The sequence below is a fragment of the Apteryx rowi genome, unplaced genomic scaffold (genome assembly GCF_003343035.1).
Source record: "Apteryx rowi isolate R43461 unplaced genomic scaffold, aptRow1 scaffold_154, whole genome shotgun sequence".
Classification (NCBI taxonomy): Eukaryota; Metazoa; Chordata; class Aves; order Apterygiformes; family Apterygidae; genus Apteryx; species Apteryx rowi.
In genome coordinates, this window is record NW_020447797.1 from 514188 (window position 1) to 535762 (window position 21575).

General features: G+C 46.1%; 1 protein-coding gene across 1 annotated transcript in view; it reads right to left on the bottom strand.

Moving 5' to 3' along the window:
* Positions 1-21575, bottom strand: part of TANC2 (tetratricopeptide repeat, ankyrin repeat and coiled-coil containing 2) — a 204442-nt gene that overhangs the window by 8958 nt on the left and 173909 nt on the right. The window contains exons 15-22 of the mRNA XM_026059243.1: positions 17908-18030; positions 16622-16858; positions 14016-14201; positions 12125-12218; positions 6443-6576; positions 5862-5985; positions 1615-1790; positions 1210-1342 (exon numbers count right to left, since the gene is read on the bottom strand). Coding sequence (XP_025915028.1) covers positions 1210-1342; positions 1615-1790; positions 5862-5985; positions 6443-6576; positions 12125-12218; positions 14016-14201; positions 16622-16858; positions 17908-18030 — 1207 coding nt within the window. The remainder of the gene's footprint in view (positions 1-1209; positions 1343-1614; positions 1791-5861; positions 5986-6442; positions 6577-12124; positions 12219-14015; positions 14202-16621; positions 16859-17907; positions 18031-21575) is intronic.

Sequence of the window (21575 nt, forward strand, 5' to 3'; positions counted from 1 at the left end):
GAAAAGCATTTCTCAATTAAAATCTACATAAATGCAACAGGAAATCTACGGTTCGGCCGTCCGTTTTGCCTTTAACTGGGTTTGGATTTCAAACTTCACGAGACGTGAAATACCAGAGCAGGAAATTGGATAAGCTGGAAAATGTAACAAAAGCAAAGGTGGTGGCTAAGCACTGCTCATGCTGAAGCCGTCCCTTCGGGGTGGCGACGGGCGCCTGGCTCCGCGCAGGGGAGCGCAGCGCGGCGGCTGCATCCAGCCCTGGTGGGCGCGGGGACCCACCTGCGCGGAGCCAGCGGTCACCTCGAGGCTAACGCTGGGAGGAAGGGGTGGCACAAATTTGGGGAGAACTCATTAGTGTGGGTGCAGAATAAGTCAACGGCACTCTATGAGTAGACTCAGCACATTTTGGGGGAAGGAGGTTAGTTTTGGAGTTCAAGTTATTCTCTGCAACAGTCATTAAAAAAATTATTTGAAGGTGAGGTAAATTAAAAGATTAGAGGTGTTGGGGACGCATGCAGGCTAAATCAAACAGGAGAAAGCAAGGCTGACAAAGCTATCAGATCGAGGCTGATGCTGACAGCAATGAGATATACCTCGTGGGCGACTCGGTAACGTCTGACAACCTTCAAAGAAAGGAGAAAACAAAAAGTTGTAGGAGAGAGGGGGAAAAAAAATGGATGAAGGTGAAAAAGAAAAAAAAAAAAAGAAAAAAGAAAGGAAAAAAAAAAAAAAGCAGCCGTGAGAGGCAGGCAGCGAAGAAGCCAATGCACCAGCAAAATCCCCTTTCACAGGAAAACGTAACGTGAGCGGCTGTGTGGCGCAGTGCAGGTAACGCTAAAATCTGAAAGCATACACAGAGCAAGTGAGTGCAGCAGCTCACAGCAATGCATGACCATAGTACGTTTGTCGACTCAGACTCGTAAAGATAGGAAAAGCATTACCAGAGGAAAGACCTTGCCAAAGAGACAGTTGTTTATTGATTAACTTTGCTAAGTAACACGACAGCAAAAAAAAAATAAAATAAATAAATCCCCGTTTAATAAATCGAGCAAGGCAGTCATGACTCGCCGGCTGCTTTCGGGGTACGAAGCAGCCGCCGGGGCGGAGGCTACCTCGGCGTCACATCGGCGCTCTCTAGGAGGCCGGCCCCGTTGCTCGCGAGTCCTGCCTGCGTCCAGAGCCGACGGAGGAGCCTCCCCTGCTCCCTACCTATCTTTGCTCCTTTCTTCAGCAGGGTGACGACGACGGAGGTGTTGCGGCACCCCACGGCCCTGTCGAGGGGGCGCATCCCGCTGTAGTCGACGTGCTCGATCATGGCACCATGGTCCACCAGAAATTGAACCTGCAGCGACAAGCATGACGGTCAGCTCTGCTCCTGTGCGAGAGCTTCGAAGCCCAGCCAGCAAGAGCTTCTTCTGCTGCCCTGGTTTCTCTAAGACCATCTCTACAGGGCTTGAGGTTACGTCGGTCTCTCTTGCGTTGTCCCCTGTGAAAGCGCTTGCGCGTGTGAAGGTCTAGGGCACTATCTGCTTAGGGTTACAACCTGAGGTGCACTATTTTGAGAGCTTTAAGCCAACTCCCCTTTTGGTTCTGCACGCGCGACAGGCCACTTACCACCTCTGCGTCGCCATAGAAAGCTGCCAGGTCCAGGGGAGTGCGGCCGTTCTTGTCGGCGTGGTCCGTGGCAGCTCCGTTCTCCACCAGGGACCGCACCACGGAGAGGTGTCCCTTGAGGCAGGCCCAGCTAAGGGCTGTCAGTCCTTCCTTGTCCATCAGAGAAATGGAGGCACCTGGAAGAACAAGGGTCAGTCCACTTCAGAGCTCTCGTTGTACCGCACTAATAGCATAACACAACAAACCAACAGCTTAGTGATGGACAGCAACTTATTTTTAGAGAGCTCGCTCTGTGTATAATTATTAATCACTGTATTAACATTTCTCCCGCTATGGATCCCACCCTCCATGGCAACTTCAAATCCASTGATGGAAACTGTGGCAAATGAGTTTATTCACACCAAGCTGCAAACTTTTTCGCACTTAGATCTGTAGGCTTTTCTGGCAAACATCATCTGAGCAGCAGGGTGGATTTGACATCTCTCATCTGAGAAATCAATCTTTTTTTTTTTTTTCTTAACTGATTTTTATCAAAAACCATTCCAGCCTGTGTGAGTCAGAGATGAACACCATTTTGCTGCTTCAGCAGGTCACAGTGTACCAAGGGGAGCTAAGTCAATTCAGCTCCACTCATTTATAAAAGCACATATTTCCCCTCTTCCCTCCCCTCCCTTTTAACCAAATTGACATAATTTCCAGCAGTATTTCTCCCTGAACCTAACCCAATATAAATACAGCGCTGCGGGATAAACTACTGCCAACTGCAAGCCAAGGAGAGAGGGACTTGACGTTTTCTTGGACGAAGAAACCGCGCTGCCATACCGACGGGTCAGCATTGCTTCATACGGCATATGGGCCCGCGTATGAGATTTTAACAGCAGCATTAAGTGAACACTCCTCGCCGTGGAGCGAAGTCAACTCGTGCTGCTGCGGCGCAGGCAAGGCTCTTGCTCCGGTGTGCTGAAGAGACCCGGAGCAGCTCTGCTCCTGTAAGGAGCATCCTACCTGCGGGATGTTCCTGGGATGAATTGCTACCGCAGGACTTTTCTCCTGCAGCTGAACTCTAAAACACCCAGCAGGCGCTCTTTACCAGCTCCAAAACGCTTAGCGAGTGGGGGAGTAATGCGAGTTTCCTAACCCTTCCCATTCATCCAAGTTGGCGTCTCCCCTGCTCAGCACACATTACCCAGATGATACTGAACCAATGCGTCTTCCAGCTTGCCCAACTTTTTGTTTGCGGAGGAGCAAAACACATGAGCATTTGCTTGGGATACGTCCAGCAGCCTGCAGCAGGAGCTCTCGGCCCAGGCACAGCACCTTGCCTGCTGGGTGCCAGCGAGGGAGGTGGCAAACAGGCGTCTGGGGCAGCTGCTGTGCTGAGGAGCTCTGCTCACGGCAAGACACCTCAAATGTACAAAAGCCAGATGATGACAACATAAGCTCGGACCTCCTGCCAGCCTTCTGCTAATGTTGCCCCACATTGCAGCCCTGAAACCCTTTTGAAGCTCGGCAAAAGCCCTCTAGATGATGCTCCACTAACCCAAGGCTTTTGCTCACCAAAGCAAGATAAAGGCTCATTGCATTCATTCTCGTTTGTGCCAGCTGCTTGCTTGGAATCAGCCAAAGTTGTCTCTTGWTTTTTCTCCCTGACTCTTCTGGAGCAGGTAGGAAAGCTCCTATCAAAAAAGGGATGGCTGGAAAGCCACAGCATTCCTCAACCTTCCCACTCTTCCCTGTCCAACAAAAGGGACATGCAAAGACTTCAGGGTATCAATGCAGCAATGCAAGCTGAAGGTCTAAGCAAGCGGACAGTGCAAACCGCTTCAAAAATGCTACGACGCTGCTCCAAGGCTTGTTGAGCATGGCCTCCACAGCAGTGCCACGCTCCGGGCGCAGCAGGGGCTCCCACCACCAGCTSCACTTGCCGCTCTTCACCTGAAGGCATCTTTCATCCCTTCAGGGAGCTCTGACCTACTTAGCATTAAGGCAGTCAGACATAATACAAACTGATGGGTTTTGAGGGCAGGTGGCTTAAGGCGACATCATGGGACAGATCCCCGCTGCAGTGGGAAAGATTTTGGCTGGGTAAGGCCAGCTACCTTCTGAAAAGGGYTGAGCTGCTGCTTACCCCCAAAAATTAACCAGGTAAAGGGAAGATTCTCTCATTTAATATGCAATCCAGTAAGCATGCAAAAACGAACCAGCTGGAAAAAAAGAAACTCCTTTGAYGCTGTTGGAGCATCAGATAGAAGCAGAAAGTGGCCAGGATGGTCTGATAATAAAAACTACAGGGGGCTGGATTTTTGCAGAAAAACAAGATTCAAAACCAAGGTCTCTCAAAACTGAACGATCACCAAGAATTATTTTGCTCTGTGTAACATGGATTCATATGAATATCAAATTTAACTTCTTTGTGACCAAAGAAGTTTAATTCACTGTGCACATGTCCATTACTTCTGGGTATTAATGAGAGCAGGAGGTAACTCTAGAAATTTGGATTTCTAATTGATTGATGACTGCAACTCGGTTAATAAAAAGTGTTTACAAACGCTGTGTTAATCAAGTACAGTCAAAGGAGATTTGCTTTGCAACACACTAATTAATGCTTATGGCTTATGATTCACACTTTGATTTTAATGGAACATTGAACAGGATTGTCAAAGCCATTTTAATTAAAATACACCATATATCACTGTACTCTGCCCAGGCTTGAGCTAACTTTATAGCATATTTAGTGGAGTTTATTAAGCTATTTAGAAGAATAGACCTTCTAAAGTATCTCTTATGAAAGATGATTTTCATATTTTTGACCTCTCGGGCTCTCAATGTCCAAAAAGCCAGGGACACATCATGCACGTCTGCTGGCTATCCCATAGCCAGGGTCAGATTATCTGCTATTTTCATCCTCCACTGACTCACACCCGAGCAACATGCACAATTCTCAAGTCTGGCAAAAATCACATATTTTAAGCCTTTTACAGAGATTCAAGTCAAGCTGCTAAAGGGGCCACGGTACAGCTTGAACATGCAGCGAGAGTTAGAGATACAAATTTTAGCAAAAACTCACCTTCAGAAAAGAATTAACTGAATTAATTCGTGAAAAGTTCATGATCAGCCTCACACTGATCTTTGCCCACATCCCTGTACAAGTTACAGCACAGAGCAGCAAGGATCCCACYGGCCCGTGGCTCCAGGACAGGCAGGCAACAGAGAACTTGCACTTGGAAGCCTGGTAATTTTTCAGTGAAAAAATATTTTTACAACCGCTATGTAAAATATTCAAGTGTCTCCTATTTTGGCTAAAGGGTCAGACACATAATTTCTTATGATACGAAGGAAAGACCTCTTCCCAAACAGGAATCCAACCTGAAATAAAAATACCAAATAACAATGCAGGAACTAAATGCTATTTCTAGCCAAGAAATAATGGAAAGCCACCCAAACAAACAAATGGAAAAAATTGGCTTTTTCTTTCCTTTTTTTGACAAATAAAGTATGCAAGGAACCAAAGAAATAAGAAATCATCATCTTCCCACAAGCTACAGGCAGCTTATTGTTCTGACTCACCTCCAACATGTACATCAGAAATGAGCAAAATTAAAACACGCTCTCGTTGACTGGGTAACTCCTAGGGAAGGAGAAGTACTAGGAACTAAAAGCACAGAGCAAAGCGAATCCGTGAGGGYAAAACTGAAGAGAAGATCGTTTCTTCAAAACTTCTCTGTTTTATTCTCAACGTATACACCAAATCCTTGCCTACGTCAGGACGTTCACCTCCTGCTCGCGCCGCTGTCACAAACGTGGGCTAAAATCCCAGCCCTAAAAATGGGAGCGTAAAACGTGTCCCAAGCTCTGGTCCCGCGGCTGAGGCTCACCTACCTCTTCCCCGATGGCGTTTTCCTTCGTGCACCGTTTGCTGATGTTTGCCAAAGGGGAAAGCTTCGAGCTGGGTTCAAGGGCACGTTCTTAACTCAATGCTCAAAGCGCCCACCATACATTATCGTTTTATATTCTAACACAAATACGCGGTTTTGTGAGCACCCAGCACCAAAAAAACGAATAGCCAAGATTAACACTACGACGATTTGAGTCTTGTCCTCCTGAAAGCTGGACGAGGTGCCGAGAAACCTATCCGACTGCCCCATCCAGCAGCGGGCTCACGCTCCCCGACTCCAGCTGGCCAGGAGACGGCGTGGTGGGACCTGCCGTGGCTGGTTTCTGCCGCGCTTCCCCACACGCGCGCTAACCTTGTGCCAGCAGAAACTCCACCGTGCCCAGGTGACCCTCGGAYGCAGCCATCATCAGCGGCGTCCGCCCCTGCTTGTCTGCCATGTTCACRTCGGCGCCGTGCGTGAGCAAGAGGTCGACGATCTGCAACACACAAAGCAAGGACATGTGTCATACGCGTGGGCTCCCCGAGCGGTCCCCAAGTCTTGAAATCTCTCCCCAAAAGGTGCGATGTCCTCTGGGATTATTGCTTGAGGTTAGGGCAAAGGAGAAACGAGAAAGGTAAAAGGAAAGTGGGGGGAAAAAAAATTAAGGGCATCCCATCCGCTGTTGTGAAATGGCAAGACAACGCTGTGCTTTAGCAAAAAATTGTCTGCGTCCAGCAAGAGCTCAGGATGCTCARCATCTTGCCAGTGAACATGCACATGGTCTTAACGCTGGGGCTTGCAGCGGCCAAGCCATTACTTTTCACTACTCTCATACTCCCCCCAAGGGTTGCAGTTTTTCTTCTCTTCCCATATTTCAGCTAATGATGGTTACCGGGGATTGCCCAGCTCGGGAGCGCAGGGGTTTCGGGTGGCGTGCAGAGGAAGCCGCTCACCTGCCAGTGGCCTTGTCGCACGGCGCTGAAGAGCGGAACGACCCCGCGCCGGTTTGGCTGGGCCACGGCTGCTCCTTGCTCCAGGAGGAGACGACAGACATCCAGCTTCCCTCGCCCCGCCGCCGCTGTCAGAGCTAAAGGAGAGAGAAAAGCCGTGAAAAGAAAAAGCCACGTTCGCTAGGAAGGTTGTTACTATACAGACAGGCCATTCTGCCCGGTATCAGAGTGATGGTGCCTAAAATGCCCAGCACACCCCAGACCGGGCAAAATGAACCAAGAAAATGGGACATATTAGCACAGTTCAGGTTTTTATGAGTCATTTTAGCTTTTTTTCCAAAGATCAGCTCTCCCTGCRAAAAGACCTCATAACGTTATGGAAAGAGGCTGATCGGGATAATCGGCTTTTACAATTTTCAGCAAGTTGCAGCAAAACCAGAGGAAAAGGAGAACTGCAGTAAGCATCGAGTGATYGGCAGGCCTGGGCAACTGAAGTTCAAGGCAGTGCCCAAAACAAATCCTAAGTCATGTCACAAGAAACCTTCGCCATTTCCCCCAGTGCCTCCTGCAGCTTTTTGGCAGCTGAGTCTACTCTAAAACCCAGGGGCTCCAAGACTAAGCGAGTCGTAGCATGGGCACGACTTCCATAGAAAAAAACAGATCTTTTGGGGCTTCCTTGATGAGAACTTCCCCAGCCTGGAAGCTGCATCTGGCTGATTTCCCCATGGATCCTGGCTACGTGAGATTCCCGAAACCCAAAAGCRCGGGAGAGCGTGCGGGCTGGGGTTACTGGCAGATATTGCCAGCCAGCTCGACGTTAGTGAGGTTTGTGGTTTTTCTCTGTCAGGATTAGCATAGAGCCGCGTTGTTCACATGGAGAAATTTTACTTTTAAGGTCTCATTTGAGTCCGTAAATCTTTGCAACCCCACCGGGGAAGCAACTGGAAGGCAAAAACTGCATGTGCACGCTCGCACGGTCTCCGAGTAAAATGCTAATTCTGGCCTTTGTTTCTGAGCCAGCACAGATCCTACCAGCAAGGATCTTTATGCAAAACAAAAATTATCTTCAATTTTCAATAGTGCAGGTGCTCTGGGTAAAGGTAACACCTCTTGCCCTGACCAAATGTGCTTTGTAAACTCTGGAAGAATGGCTGGGTTAGAAAAGAGGCATGCAATCTGAAAATAGCTCCTGCCTTTGGCATTAATTTTAGACTTTTCAGTTCCTCCCTCCTCTCCCCTAACTTTCTGTGCATTGCAGCAAACTCCTCGGGCTCTGCGTTCTGCTGCTTCTAGTAGGAGTTTGAGCAGAAGGTGGGAGTCTATTTCTAACTGACGTAGCTTGTTTTTTCTTTGAAGTACATTTCTGTGGGATGGCTGATTACGAGGTGTTGATGGGTTTCCAACTGCAACTCTGTTAATGGTGGGGGATTTAATTAATTCTCTATTCTGTTCYGCATTATGGCTGAGTTTTGCTTCTCGCAGGGTCGAGAGCCACCAAGAGTTAAAACAAAAATCATCTCTCTGCCACGAGCAGAACATACTGCAGAATCTATAATCAGATCCATGTGGGTTTTAAACGTACGCTACAAATATAGAAGGAGGCCTGTGTCTAATGTTCAGAGCAGAGGGACTGGTATGCAGGGCTTTGGTTCTATTTCTGAACCTGCCTGCACTTGAAACGTTGCAGGTTAATTTGAGGTATTTCACGTCAAAACGGCTTAAGTTTGCAACAATGAAAATACTGTAAATCACCTAGCGTTCAGTGTGCACCATGAAATCTACTTTGGAAAAGACTTTGCTGGAACAGGATGATTTGATTCCTACCCTTTGCTGCTCTGCTTTGCTGGCTACTTGGACTGACGTGTCTTTTTGCTATTTAATTCTTCTGGGTCAACGCAACTGGTGCTGGTATGCAGCTATGACCTGCCCTTTGCAGTTCCCACCTACAGGAAGCTCACGTGCTACTGTTGATTATTGAACATTTAGACCTTGCTGCTTCAGGACGGTGTCCCACTGACAACCTGGCTTTGCTGCCTGCTGGCRAGAGAAACGGATCCAAGCACATCTTGTGTAACATGGAGATATCCAAGCAACTGTCTCCAGAAATGGAGCAACTCTCCGAGGAGTGAAAAGAGCTCAACACAGCTGGACCCTAGGGGACCAGTGTGACAACGTACGCCCTGACTTCAGGGCTGGCTGTGCTCTGAACAGAAGGTCAGACTAGCTATCTCCTGAGGGCCTTTCCAACTGGAACTAAACTGTGATTGTAGGGTGAGGACCTTGGCCTCCAGTTTGCCAGATATTCTGCTGCTGCTCTGAATATAAGTGTTATAGCCCTGCATCTCCAGCCTGCTGATCAGAATGACTTTTGAAATCCACATGCTCCATCTCCACTGCTGGTCACCTCAAGCCCGTAGCACTATTCTGTGGTGTCAGCTGGTGTCCATCTGTCCAAGCCCAARAGCTCAAACTCCTTCAGGAAAAATTTTCTAGAAGCATCTGCTTATTTAAACTTTTTAGCACTCCTTAGGTGCACTTATCAACCTCTTTCTGATGTTACAGAGCAGTTTTCAATACATCTGCAGCAGTCATCAGTCACCACAAAAACCACAACACAAGTTAAGGCTTCCCCCTATGCTGCCTGTGTGTTGAAAGGAGACTGGAAAAGCCAAAGAAAGGTGATGAGAGGAAACAAGAGCAACGGGAATGATTTAGTTCAACACCAAGCTCTGAAATTCTTCTGTCTGACATAGCGCGAACAACCAGAGTCCGTAACGCGCAGCCAAGGAGCGGTCCCCGGGATCCTGGGCCAGAAACGGCAGCATTCATCTTGAAACTCTTCTGTGAGGACGTAGTGCTGCGAGTCCAAGTCAACAGGTAATAACGTAGTCTTGGCATAAATACCACACGACAGTTGCTGCAGTTCTCAAAACGTGGCTAAACAGAGCTTGAGACAGGCTTCAGGGGTAGACACGTCCCCTCAGTCAGCGAGCAACCAAGCGACGTCAGACAAGCCATAGTCCCTAGCACAAGGGATTCGCTATGGACCATTCTGCACTGCCTGTTGTGCAAAACCTATCTATTTTCTCAGAGAAAGAACAACTTTATCCGGAGGAGGAATCACTAAACCGCAGTGTACTGCCTAGCTCCTATATGCTATATGTATCTATCTCATAGCCTGGCAGCAGGACAAATGCTTTCTGATGTAGTTATCATTGCTGTATTTGCACCTCCAGCTCTGATGGAATTATTACAAGTGACTCAGACACTTCTGTGTTGGATTTTGACATTAGCTTTGTCCCAGGGGTAAATATTCCATCTGGAGTTGGCTATACCGTGCTGTCAGCAATTCCTGAAGTTATGATGCAACTTGGCACTCCAATTTGGATGATATTAGACTGATATCAGTAAGCCAGGCAGCCAGTCCTGCTCTACAGAAGAGTAGACACATGAGCAACAAGGATCAAAAGAGAAGAGACAYGATTTGGATTTTTGAAGCAGATGACTATTTTTAGGTGAAACCAACATTTCTCTTCAAATTTATCTAAAATTGCCATTTACTTTTAGGAAAATAGAAATAAAGCAAAGTGAAAGGGAGTCTTGTGATCTATACAAGCTTGTCTTGCCTGCGGCAGGAGGAAAAAATCCTGAATTTGATGACTGGCTCATTTCTGCTACCATTAATTTTAATGACATAAGTGGGTATTCCTTTGAGATGACTCTTCAGTTTGTGTGCTATTAACAAATCACAAATCCACATTCCCAACTATCCAAGTTGACTCGAGATCTCCCCTCAGCTACAGAAACATCTGGTAGTCAGCCTAAGTCCAGCTTTCGGCTAGATTTAGGGGAGGGAGAGGTAGGGGAGGGAGGACAACAAAATGGGAAAGAAGACTTAAGTTGGAAGAGTCCTTATAGCAACAGTCAGGCCCGGAGGGTTACATGGGACCCAYGGAGAGGCAGAATCACAGGACACAAGAAAGGAGGAGACAGAAGAGCTGGAATCTGTCAGGCAGAAGCACTGGAGCTCAGCCACCGGACTGGGGAGCAYGGCTGAGCGGGAAGAGGAGGACTAGGGGGACTGGGACCTCCGAAGGCTGACCTCCAAGGAAGAGCAGAGAGAGTTAGACAACAGCTCAGAAAAATGAGTATGGCTTTATAGCAGGCTTTGCAAGATTTATCCAGACAACCCAGGACTTCCTTAACTCAAGGGTAATAGCTGTAGTATCTGATGATGCTTATGGGGTTACATTGCAGAGAGACATTTTAGTGGCTTTTCATCAAGCTCTAAAAGACACCTGGATTACCGTCCTATTCTGCAATCTGTTTCTATTAACAAGACAGCCCACAAGACCCAGATACCAGAGAGCATTTTGGATGAGCTCTCTCTGGCCTGGTCACCACTTTGAACTGAGCGCTCACCTGTAAAAATGCTGTTGTCCTGCTGTGAGCATGTATAAAATTAGCAACACTCAGTCGTTTCATTTGGATAATTCTATATCCAATTTCTTTTTTTATTTTCCATGACACCCTACGGGCACTTTTAAATTGCTTATTTGTAAATCTTGGCCTTATTTCCATTAATAATGGCACAATGCCCTTGCTATGCTGCTATGTCCCTGCGGGTGGAGGGAGCTGCTTCCTTTCATAGTGCCCTGCAACTGGCCCAGGCCAGCCCTGCTTTCTGCCAGGCTCCACGCTGTGACCATTCATTCCTACAGTTTCGTCCTTTAAAGCTCAGGTTGCTCAGAGGTGAGGCTTTATGATAGACTCCGTTCACTGCGAGGCTATTATAAGGCTACATTTTCCAATGTACAGTGGATGAATCAGCTCAAAAATTATCCCTGCTATTTTTTTTCATCTAACATGAAACATCCTGACCAGACACAAAGCTACAGGTGACAGAATCAAAATCAGTGCTCTGTTACTCATACAGGAACATTATCTTGGTGGATTAACTTCACAGGAACATTACTGATGATGCAAATAGATCGGTGGGTTGAGCACAAAAGACAGTGGATAATATTTATGAGGTCACTGGCGTTAAAAGTTAACAACTCCAGATTTGAATATTGGAAGAAATGGAGAGGACAGCACAAATCTTGCATGTGAAGTGGATAGGGTGAGTGGCTGCTTTTGTTTTGCTAGAGATTAGAAAATGAGGGCTTCTGGATTGATACCCCTGAATACAAAAGAAGTACTCCACAAAAGGACGTCTGTTTGATTACCAGGTGCTAAATAATGACAAGTTTTTCAAAAAATCAAAGGCTCATGTAGCGGTGATGGTACCGCACATTATGCTGAGGGGAGAGAGAGACAGGGGGATGCTTTGGATGAATATGCCAAACATCAAAAGAGAAAGACCACCGTGGTTCTGTGTCCATCTAACTTTACATGACATGTTCCAGAGAAATTAGGTGCCTGGTTGTGGGACATGCTGCATGCCCACACCCTCCAGAAGCTGCAGAGTATTTTCAGTATTTTCAAAGCTAAGCTCCTCTGTTTCACTTAAGCAGATTGCAGCTCCGCCTTGGCGACTGTAAATCATCTGAAATCCAATCAGAAGCTGATCCTTCTCACTTCATCACCACAAAGGCAGGAATCGGGGCTATACTAGGTAACAGGGAACCCATAAATACAAACACCAACATGCAAGAAAGCAGCTACAGCGTCTACAGAAATCACCTGTCTCTCCCCAAAGGCTGTCGAAGCTGTTGATTTGTGCTCGCTCCACCTCCTCTTCATCTTTTTCTGGAAGATCGAGCAGGTAGGAGACAATCTAAAACAAAATGACATGTCAAGCTCACGAACTGCGGCACCTTACATATAAACTGCTGACATCTTAGCACGAGCTGCTCTGAATACACAACGGAGAGCGAACAAAGTCTCTGCCCGGCAGCTTCGCTCAAGTAAATATTCTTCCTGAAACCAATCACGGAGCCTGCTGCCCTGTACAAATTAAAAAAACCAAATGTCTTGAAGGAAGCGCACGCGATGAGCCTTTGGAGCGCTGGTTCCTTATTGCTGGACGTGTGGCTGGTTTGCTACAGATGACACGGTGCACGCAGAGGATGCTCCTTCACCTGTAAGTTGAGCTATGGATGCCGTAACCAGTAAAAAAAAAAATAATGGTTTGCCTGTCTGTCTTGACTCTCACCTGGTGGGACTTTACTAGTGTAGTGTGTATGATCGGTATGGGGAAACCGAGTCATGGACAAATGAGGCAATGACAGCGATGATCATCAGCCTCTTCGTTATCCTCAGCTCCCGCCAAGATGAAGTTACTTCTAGAAACTATTAGCTTCTTTCTAGCAAATACCAGTTTTTCAGCAGATTGTTACAAAGAATTCCACTATGTTTTTCTTCCGGCTATGGATGCTTGAAACCCCAGAGAGACAAATTAACTTCTTCAGAGGGTAAATTAAAGGATTTAATTGACTGAAAACTGGCAGAAAATGTCAGCGTTTGGATCATGCAATGTGAGAAAGCAAGAGGCTACGAAGAAAATTGAGATTTTACGTTAGTGACCGCAGGACCAAAACCGTTTTTCTCATTCTGGGAGAAATAATTATCTGCTGGGGCCTAGGCGACAACTAGCATTTTTGGAGTATTTTGGAGGAAGCTGTGCCTGCTCTACTGCGTGCAGCTGTCTGCAGGCATAGGCTATCTGGCAGGAGCACAAGCCAGGACTACAGTGTGGCTCTACCAGTGATTAAGATAATTTTAAAACATGTTAAATACTTGTTTTGTCACCGAAGTGGGAGAAAACCAGCAAATGAATAACCAGCTGATGTCTCCTATGACTGCAAGCATCTCAAAGCAGGGACTTTGAGTATTTTCTATAAGCAGCCCTGTACACTCCTGGTACAACATAAGTAATTCCAAAACTGCTTTTTAAAAGTTATAAAGGTGACTAAAACAATTTTGGGGGAAACTCCCATCCGAAAAGTTACATGCCCTGTTACAAATTGTCCTCAGAATGCAGATCTTTACGCTTTTGAAGTCACATCTGCTTCTAATCAGTCCAGCTCAGTCACTTAGCTAATAAGAATTTCCCAGCTTTCTTTAATTAGCTCCTCCAATCTGATCACATTACCTCTGTTTTCCTGGATTATACTTAACAAAAGCAAAATCTGAACTCCAGTAAACGAGAGGAGCGCGATTTCGTAAAGAAATCAACCAACACAAAAATCCTCAAATGCTGCTTCTCAGTAGGAAAATACGCATCATTTTCCATATCGGCACATCTCGGYGCAGGACAAGAGGAGCAAGTTCTTCCGTGCTGCTCTCCCCCAAACGTTGGAGAGCAACGCACTGTTTACCCACCCTTGTTCAAAGGTTTATTCCGACAACTTAAAGGCTTGTTACACTTCCGCTCTTGGAAGCCTGCCCAGACCACAGGGTTCRCCAAGGGATCTGCGAATCCCCCTCCCTGCCATGGGAAGGGGAGGACTGGAGGACGGTGGCACTGACTCCACCTCCTAGACCCTCGTTGCTCAATATTTTGGCTGGGAAGCAGAGTTAACCTTTGATTTCCCGTCCCACCGAGGCAAAGCGGTGCGCGGGGCAGCCTTACCTCCGTGTAGCCCATGCTGGCCGCGGCGATCAGCGCCTGCTGGATGGCGTGGCTCTTCTTGAACACTCCCTGCTGCTGCCCAGCCATGGTCCAGTCGCACTGGATCAGAAACTTCACCACTTCCAGGTGTCCCCTGAGAGCAGCGTGAACCAGAGCGCACTGACCGTTTTTGTCCAAGTGATCCACCTTGAAAAGAGAGGACGACAAAAGGCGATCAAGCAAAAGCCCGGGCAAAGCGGCTTCACGTCCTCAGAGTTTCCAGCCCTGGTTTCAAAATAAAGCCACATGTGCAAAATGTGCATTTTTCTAGTAAACTATCTCTTCCGTGACCAGAAAACCACCATTCCAAAGAAACGCTGCCCCAGGCTTAGGCATCCTCTTGGCCACAAGTGTTTGTTTTGGGTAAGTTACCTTTTTTTTTTTTAGCTTCAGGGTTTTTTTTACAGACTCACAGGCTGCAGAAGCCTTTTTACCCTTGTGTCCTGAAATGCACCAACCTATTTTCTTTTGGGTTGAAATTATACACACGCTGATGTTGTCTCCTTTATCCGAGTTCACAAAAGGCAAAGCAGCATGTTTTTAAGATACCATTTCATGATGCTTTCAAGAGGGACAAAAGCACCTCAGCTTGTAGCCTACCACCCTAACGGGAACTCAGTGCTAGCAGAAGTCAATAGGAAGCAGAGATTTTGCCTGGCAGCCCTGCGGGAACCGCGCTGGGAGGCTTTTTGGGCCAGGGCATGGTTTCACTCGTTGCCTGCACACATCAGCTGGGATTTCTAGGTCCTGTCATCATACAAGCAATTTGGTCCAGACAGGATCAGGTAGAGCGTCCTGCTGATTAACCGCTTCATGTGTTCACGCTCTGCACCTTATTATTTCTCATTTGCAAATGTACACAGCAATCACTGTTTCATGTTTCCATGCCATCATCAGCCTTTGAACTAAAGCCAGCTCTTTTCAGGGCATTAGTTATATCTTCCACAAATATTCCCTTTCTCGGAGAGAGGACAGATTCACTGACACTGCTTCTTACCCAACTCTTAAAACCTCCCAGCAAAAACGGAGTCCTTTTTTCCTTTACACTGTCCTCACATTAAAACAGACAACAAGGCAAGAGCTAAATGGGTCCCTCAGTCATCCTGACATTCATACTAAAACTGTATAAACCCATATTTTGCTTTTTGAACTGAAGCTAAACATATAGAGAAACCACAAATTGTTTCCAGGAGGCTCCACTTCAAATACCAGCGCAATTCTTCTCTTCAACAGAATGTTTAAACTTGACTCACTACATACAATTAAAAACGCAAAACATTCACCACAAAGCTAAACAAAGGGTATTTTTCTAGGTCGAGTCTGACAGAAGCTTTTGGAAAAACGTATCTGAATGCGATATTTAAAGAACACGCTGTCCTGCCGAAGCAATGTTGCCATTTTAACATTGCAAGGTTCAAGGACTTCTCCAGCTGTCCTTCAGCCGGCCGTTAGGGCAGCGTGATTAGGCAGCTCCTACATCAGACCTGAATTCCACAGCACTAATTACAGACTCTCAGGAGTTATTTGCCTCTGGTGTCCATGCAACATGTTCAAAGCGCTACATTTGCGCAGAAAAGCAAGCTCTCTGCAGCAGCACCCCATGGTCATCTGTTGGAGGATATTCTTAAGTAATGTAACAACAGAACACCATGACAAGTACATCAAAACTACCTCCTCATAGATACCTCAGCACCCCAGAAGACAGGAGACTGTGGCCAGTTTAGGGCTTTCCCTGAACTATTTACTACCGTCCTCAGACCCCTTGGTACAAGTTGCATTAAATAATCTGAACACATTGGTGCAATGGAACCTGTGATACCCAAATACCCCTGCAAATCCCAAATACCACTCCCAAATACCACTGCACCCATGGGAAGGCACGCTAGCTAGCCACGGGGGGATGCCTGCCCGCCTGTGTCGGTGTGCGGTGCTGGCAAAGGCACTCCTGGAAGGCAGGAGCCCAACTCCAGGAGATGGGTAAGAGCTGAGGATCAGACTTTCCTCTGCTACTATGGAAAAACTCTCCCTCTGCAGGCAGGAAAGATGACAGAGCTGGCATTTCTTCTGGCATTTTTATACTTCTGTAGCTGCATTTCATTCTTAAAAGAACATAAAGTTTGCCGTTCCAGACTCAATGACGCTGGTTGCCCAAGAAGACTTTCCTTCCTTCTGAAGGAAGAGGATGTCCCCTGCAAAGCAGCAGGGATTCAATCCCGTTAACCACCAGGAAATCTCAACTTTACTGGCAAATGGCAACGACTGAGTTGCGAGTGAGAAGCTGCCACGATCATTTGGAAAAATGGCATATGTTAAATTTAAGTAAAGTTCAGGCTGCACTGTGGTCTTTGATCCATCAGAGTAATCAGTCCTGGTTGTACCATCTACCTTGGCTTCCTCAGCAACAGGCATAGCAAATGGTAATATTTATTACAAGGGAAAGAAAGAAGGGCACAGAAAGCCCATTTCTTTGCAGATATTTGGTATGTACCTTGCCTGCAACTTGTGCCCTTCCTCACAAAAATAAGGCATAGTTTAAGCCAGTTGTTAGAGGAACGTGGTCACGGTACCTTGGCCCTTTTCTTGCACAGCAGCACGACAATGCTGAGGAATCCAGCAGCAGCAGCGTACCCAAGCGGGGTCAGGCCACTTTCAGAAGAAGCATCTACATTGGCCCCAAACTCCAAGAGCAAAGCCACCATCTCCGTGTAACCCAGGTGAGATTGGACGCACAAAATCGGGGCGTTGTTCAAAACTTCGGTCCGATAATTTACATTTGCACCTCCTAAAATCAGCAACCGACTGACCTACAGAGGGGAAAAAAGCTCCTGTTAGTGGAGTTTTATTGGAGAGACATTAGCTTATTGTCAGGACAACCAAAGAATTTAAACCAAGACCCCTGGCACATTTCAAAATAAATATCAAAGGACATAAAATGCTCAGTAAAATCACTTGCCAAATATATGGTCTCATTTTAGGGAGAGCGAACAGTTTCATCTTTTACCTGAATGGCTGGTAAGTGCTTTAAATAAGGTAATGTGCTTCATATCACATCAAAGTCACTACAGCCATGCTGCAACAGCTGGGGACATTGAGAGTCTCACATGAGGATGGGAAATTAAAATACACAGGTGGAGAGAGTGACTTTATTTGACTGTCCTTCCTGTAGGATCCTCTTTTAGAGCTACCTTTGGTTATCCCGTTAGCTTTCCTGGCTGGCTCAGCTCCATATGCATTTGGTAGCAGAGTGGGAAAGACAATACCTGAAGATGAAGAGAGTGCAAAGGGACACGGAGGTGGCCACCAGGCTTGTCTCGCCCATAGGGGAAGGACGGGGGGGGGAAATACCAGCTCAGGTGAGGAACAGTTTGCAATCTGCACCACTGTCTGAAATCCTGTCTGCTGCAGAAACGAATGCACTTCAGCTAACGCATTCATAGGTACGAAGGCAAATGTGTACGAAGCGGCTGAACCAGCACGGGCCGCTATGTTTGGCATCACCTCTGAGTTAGCGCCTGTCTATGCCAGAGTCCTTTAGGGGACTTGTCAGATTTCAACACCAGCTGTTGCATCCCACATCTCTGGGGAAGAGAAATACAAATAAGCCACGTTGCACAGGAGTCGAAATGGCACTCTTCATTAGCAGCAATTAAAAGGAGATCGCCGGTGAGAGCAGAAGAGTTAAGGGATCGGCACACATTTGTAACAAAACCCTGAGTGAACGCAAGGCCTCTGCCTGCCCTGTATCCTGCTGACCTCCAGTTATAGACATTATCCTGCACTTGGGTTATTGCATATCAGTGGAAGCTTCTCATTGAAGCTCTGAGCCACCTCTGCTCTCCTCTCCCGTCAGTACCTTTATGTTTGGGGTGTAGAGATTTCTCAGTGAYGCCAAAGCCATCGAAAGACCTTCGGTACTGTAGGAGATCCAAAGCCCTTGCAGGATGGAGGAAGACACCCCAACTTTTTTACTCAGSCCCTAAAAAAGAAAAGGAAAGATGACTTAGGTCTAATCCCCTGTAGATTCACTTTGCCACTGGGTGAGAGCATTAAGAGTACTTCACAAATTATACTTTTACCAGCAACAGAAATCCAGCCAAGTAGCCCAGGATTAACTGAATCATAAAAAGTACCCACACTCACTCGAATTCAACTTTTATCGCCAAAATACTGGCAGTTTGTGAGGCTTGCTTAAAAATACACTAAATTACATTGGACAGATCCTCCTGGGTATTAACTGTCACAGTGATTCACAGCTGCTGAAGAACCACCCTATCATCCAGGCAGCACGAGCGTAGCTATAATGCGAAAGGAGCACGTTTACTGCTGGTTCCTCTCCCCGCAACGGAGCATGCCAAGCTCAGCCCCATCTCTTTCTTACGGGTACAAAGAGTTTCAAGACACTAAGGTTTACCCACAAGATAACAAGACCATTTATCACATCAGACCTTTGCAGCAAAGCTTGTGGGAGGTAACTCCCCAACTTACTGTTCCCATCTCCAAAATCCAGGAAAGGCAGGGTAGAACTGCAAGCAAAGCCGAATATCCATTCAGCTCCCTGCCAACACCCTGTTCTGCTGAGGAGCACATCACGCTTCTTTCTTTTCTTTTTTTAAGTAAAGTACGTAGTATTTTGGCGGAACTGATTCACAAAGTTTCCTTATTATTCACACGGTTAAACCAGACGGYGATACCTGACACAAGATAAATTAAGGAAGGCTTCCCAAAGCCTCGAGCAGTATTTCCATATCTAAGACGGGACTGCGTCCAGCTTTTCCAATCGACGTACGTGACTAAGCTATGCTTAACAGGCGAGATGCACCGACACCTTTCCCGGCAACGCTGCCTGATGGACCACAGGAGGGTGGAGCGAGCTTCCCCCCTACCCAAGGAGCAATAACCGCTTTGCAACGACCAGATGTTGGCAGACGGCTTGATCTCCGATGGGAGGGACAGGTCCGCGACTGCAGCGCGGTGGCACAGCAAGCGCAAAGCAGCTCGGCTGGGTGCTGTGCCGGGCGGTATGGATCCGCCCTGCGTGTTGCTCTTCTGCTATCGATTTACCATTAGGCCTGCTGCTGTTTCCACGGCAACCGTGCAGCATCTCTAATTTTCTGTTTGGAGACGTTAGCCCCGATTTCGACTTCCTTGCGTGCTGCGTGGTCGTTTATATCGGCGCAAAGCAGCGGGAGGCCAGTTCGGTTTGGCAAGGCTTTTGTATCCCTTTACAATGACAGACGGACCCAGGAGACGTAGGGCTAGGGGAAGAAAGTCAGCACTAAAAYGTGGTATTTGTTTCATCTAAATAAAGGTGCCTACAGTGCAGAAGTCATCATCTGAGCCCGCTGCTGGACTCGATTACCTACCTCTAATATATACGCGTTAAGAATGTTCTAAAGCACCGTACCAATCATCAGGAGATTTGTCACTTAGACAGCCGTATCTTAAAAAAAAAAAAAAAAAAAAAAAGCAAGCAGCAGACTAGACAAGCTCTGATGAATAATCAACAGCTTCAGGAACTTGTTTTCTTTGACGTTCAGGGAATTCTTATATAGAGAAAAATACCTGCATCCGTTAGAGGCAGAAAAAGAGCTCGGGAATTTTAGTTGCYGTCAAGGTCTGCTTTTGAAATGACGCGGTACATGACATTAGAGGTCAATATGAGGTTTCAGAGGAAGCRCATATGCTTTTCAGAATAGCCATCTGAAGATAATTACATATGCTATAATAYCTCAACCAGTGTCATAGAACATATACATGCAGGTATTAGTGAGAYGCATAAAAGACATTTTTCCTTTATGGAATAAATACATCCCACACAATTAGCATTCAGCTGCCAAAAGAAATTTTTCTCATTTTACAGATAATATCTTCTTCCTTTTCTGTTTCCCTTCTCTGCCCAGAACTGTAAAGCTGGTTGAATCCCCCTAAGCAAAAATAACCCCCAACTTGACACAGCATCGAACTGCTGGAATGAGAAGAGTGGTTTTCATGTCACTGAGACCATCAGCCAYGGGACCAAAGGACGAGCATGGGCTGACTAGACAAGTTTCATTCAAACCACTTTGCCAAACCCCCACGATCCTGATTCTCAAATAGTCCRTGCTTTTTCAGTCCTGCATCCTTGTATGTGGCTGTCAGCATCCTTCATCCCTAACTTGCTGCTTCCTCTGCTATTTTGGTCTCTGGTCCTCCTTGTACATCCCTACACCTTCGTCTTGGCCATAGTGTGATATAACAATTTCTGTAACACATATAAAAAAAACCCTAGGAACAAGAATGAAACCAAATGCTGCCTGTGATCTATGACAGGGTCAGGGATTTGATACCAGCTAAGTTCAGTACGAGATCTTTGCAGTGCTGTTTTACAGGGAATATCCGACACCTTGACCTAGCAGAGATGTCACGATGAGTTTTTCCTGCCTGTAATTGCCATTACATCCTCAAGCTAGGGACAAAGGGCATTCATTTCTGGATCACTGACCTTTTAACTAACTAATTTAAGATGAAATTAAAGACTTCTCTTTGGTTGATTTTTAAAACATACGTTAGCTTGAAGTTTAGGTCTCCTTGTATCATTACTGCACATTTCTCTTCTTGCCCTTTCATTCCATGCCAGGGTTTCCAAGCTGGGTTTCCATATGTTCCTGTTAAGACTGGTAATTGCTTTAAAAGACTAAAACATTTGTACTTTTTTTTTTTCCTCCAAACTGTTGGAGGATGTTTGTGTTTAGAAAAGAAAATCAGCAGCTCTCAGCCATAAGGCAAGAAGGGGAGTGTGAAAGCTTCCTTACACCTATCTGTGAAACCACCTTGCTGGGACTGAGCTCCACTGATTTGTTACACCTTGAAATTCCAAGGGTCCCATCATTATCCATACAAACAGTCTGTGGATTTGAACTGACAGGAATCAGGGGAAGGAAAAATAAGTTTTTCCTTGCTGCTCAATCAAAATATTGTCTCCATACCTAACTCCTAGTATTGCCTGGCTGGACAAAATGTTTTAACCCTGTTCCAATGCTCTCTTAGCTGTATAATGGGTAAATATAACAGAATTACAATGATGTCAAGCCTCAGTAAAAMCCTTCAAAATTAGGACCTTTGTGTCTGCATAAAGCTACTGCTATAATATGACATTTCAGGAAAAACACGGGGAATTTATGACCTGACATGCTCTTTACTTGGTAGAAAACTCATGCCATACTTGTACTGACTTCATTAAAATCAAACAGAATGAAAAGCTCAGAGGAAGAAAATGCTTGTTGAAAAASAAACAGGGTCGGTAAAACAGGAAAGGGAATACGCATACATACAATCTGAATTATTTTCTTTAAAGAACGTTCAAGAACTTAAATGTGGTCTGCAATATTCCATTGCAATGTCTCCTTCAAAAACCAACGCAGCTCTTGTTTCATTCAGTAAACACGCACAAATCTTCAGTGAACAAGCGTTAAAAAAAGGAAAGAAAATAAATCTATTCAAGGAAAACCAAAAGACTAAATCTTACAGTGTTTCTAATCCATC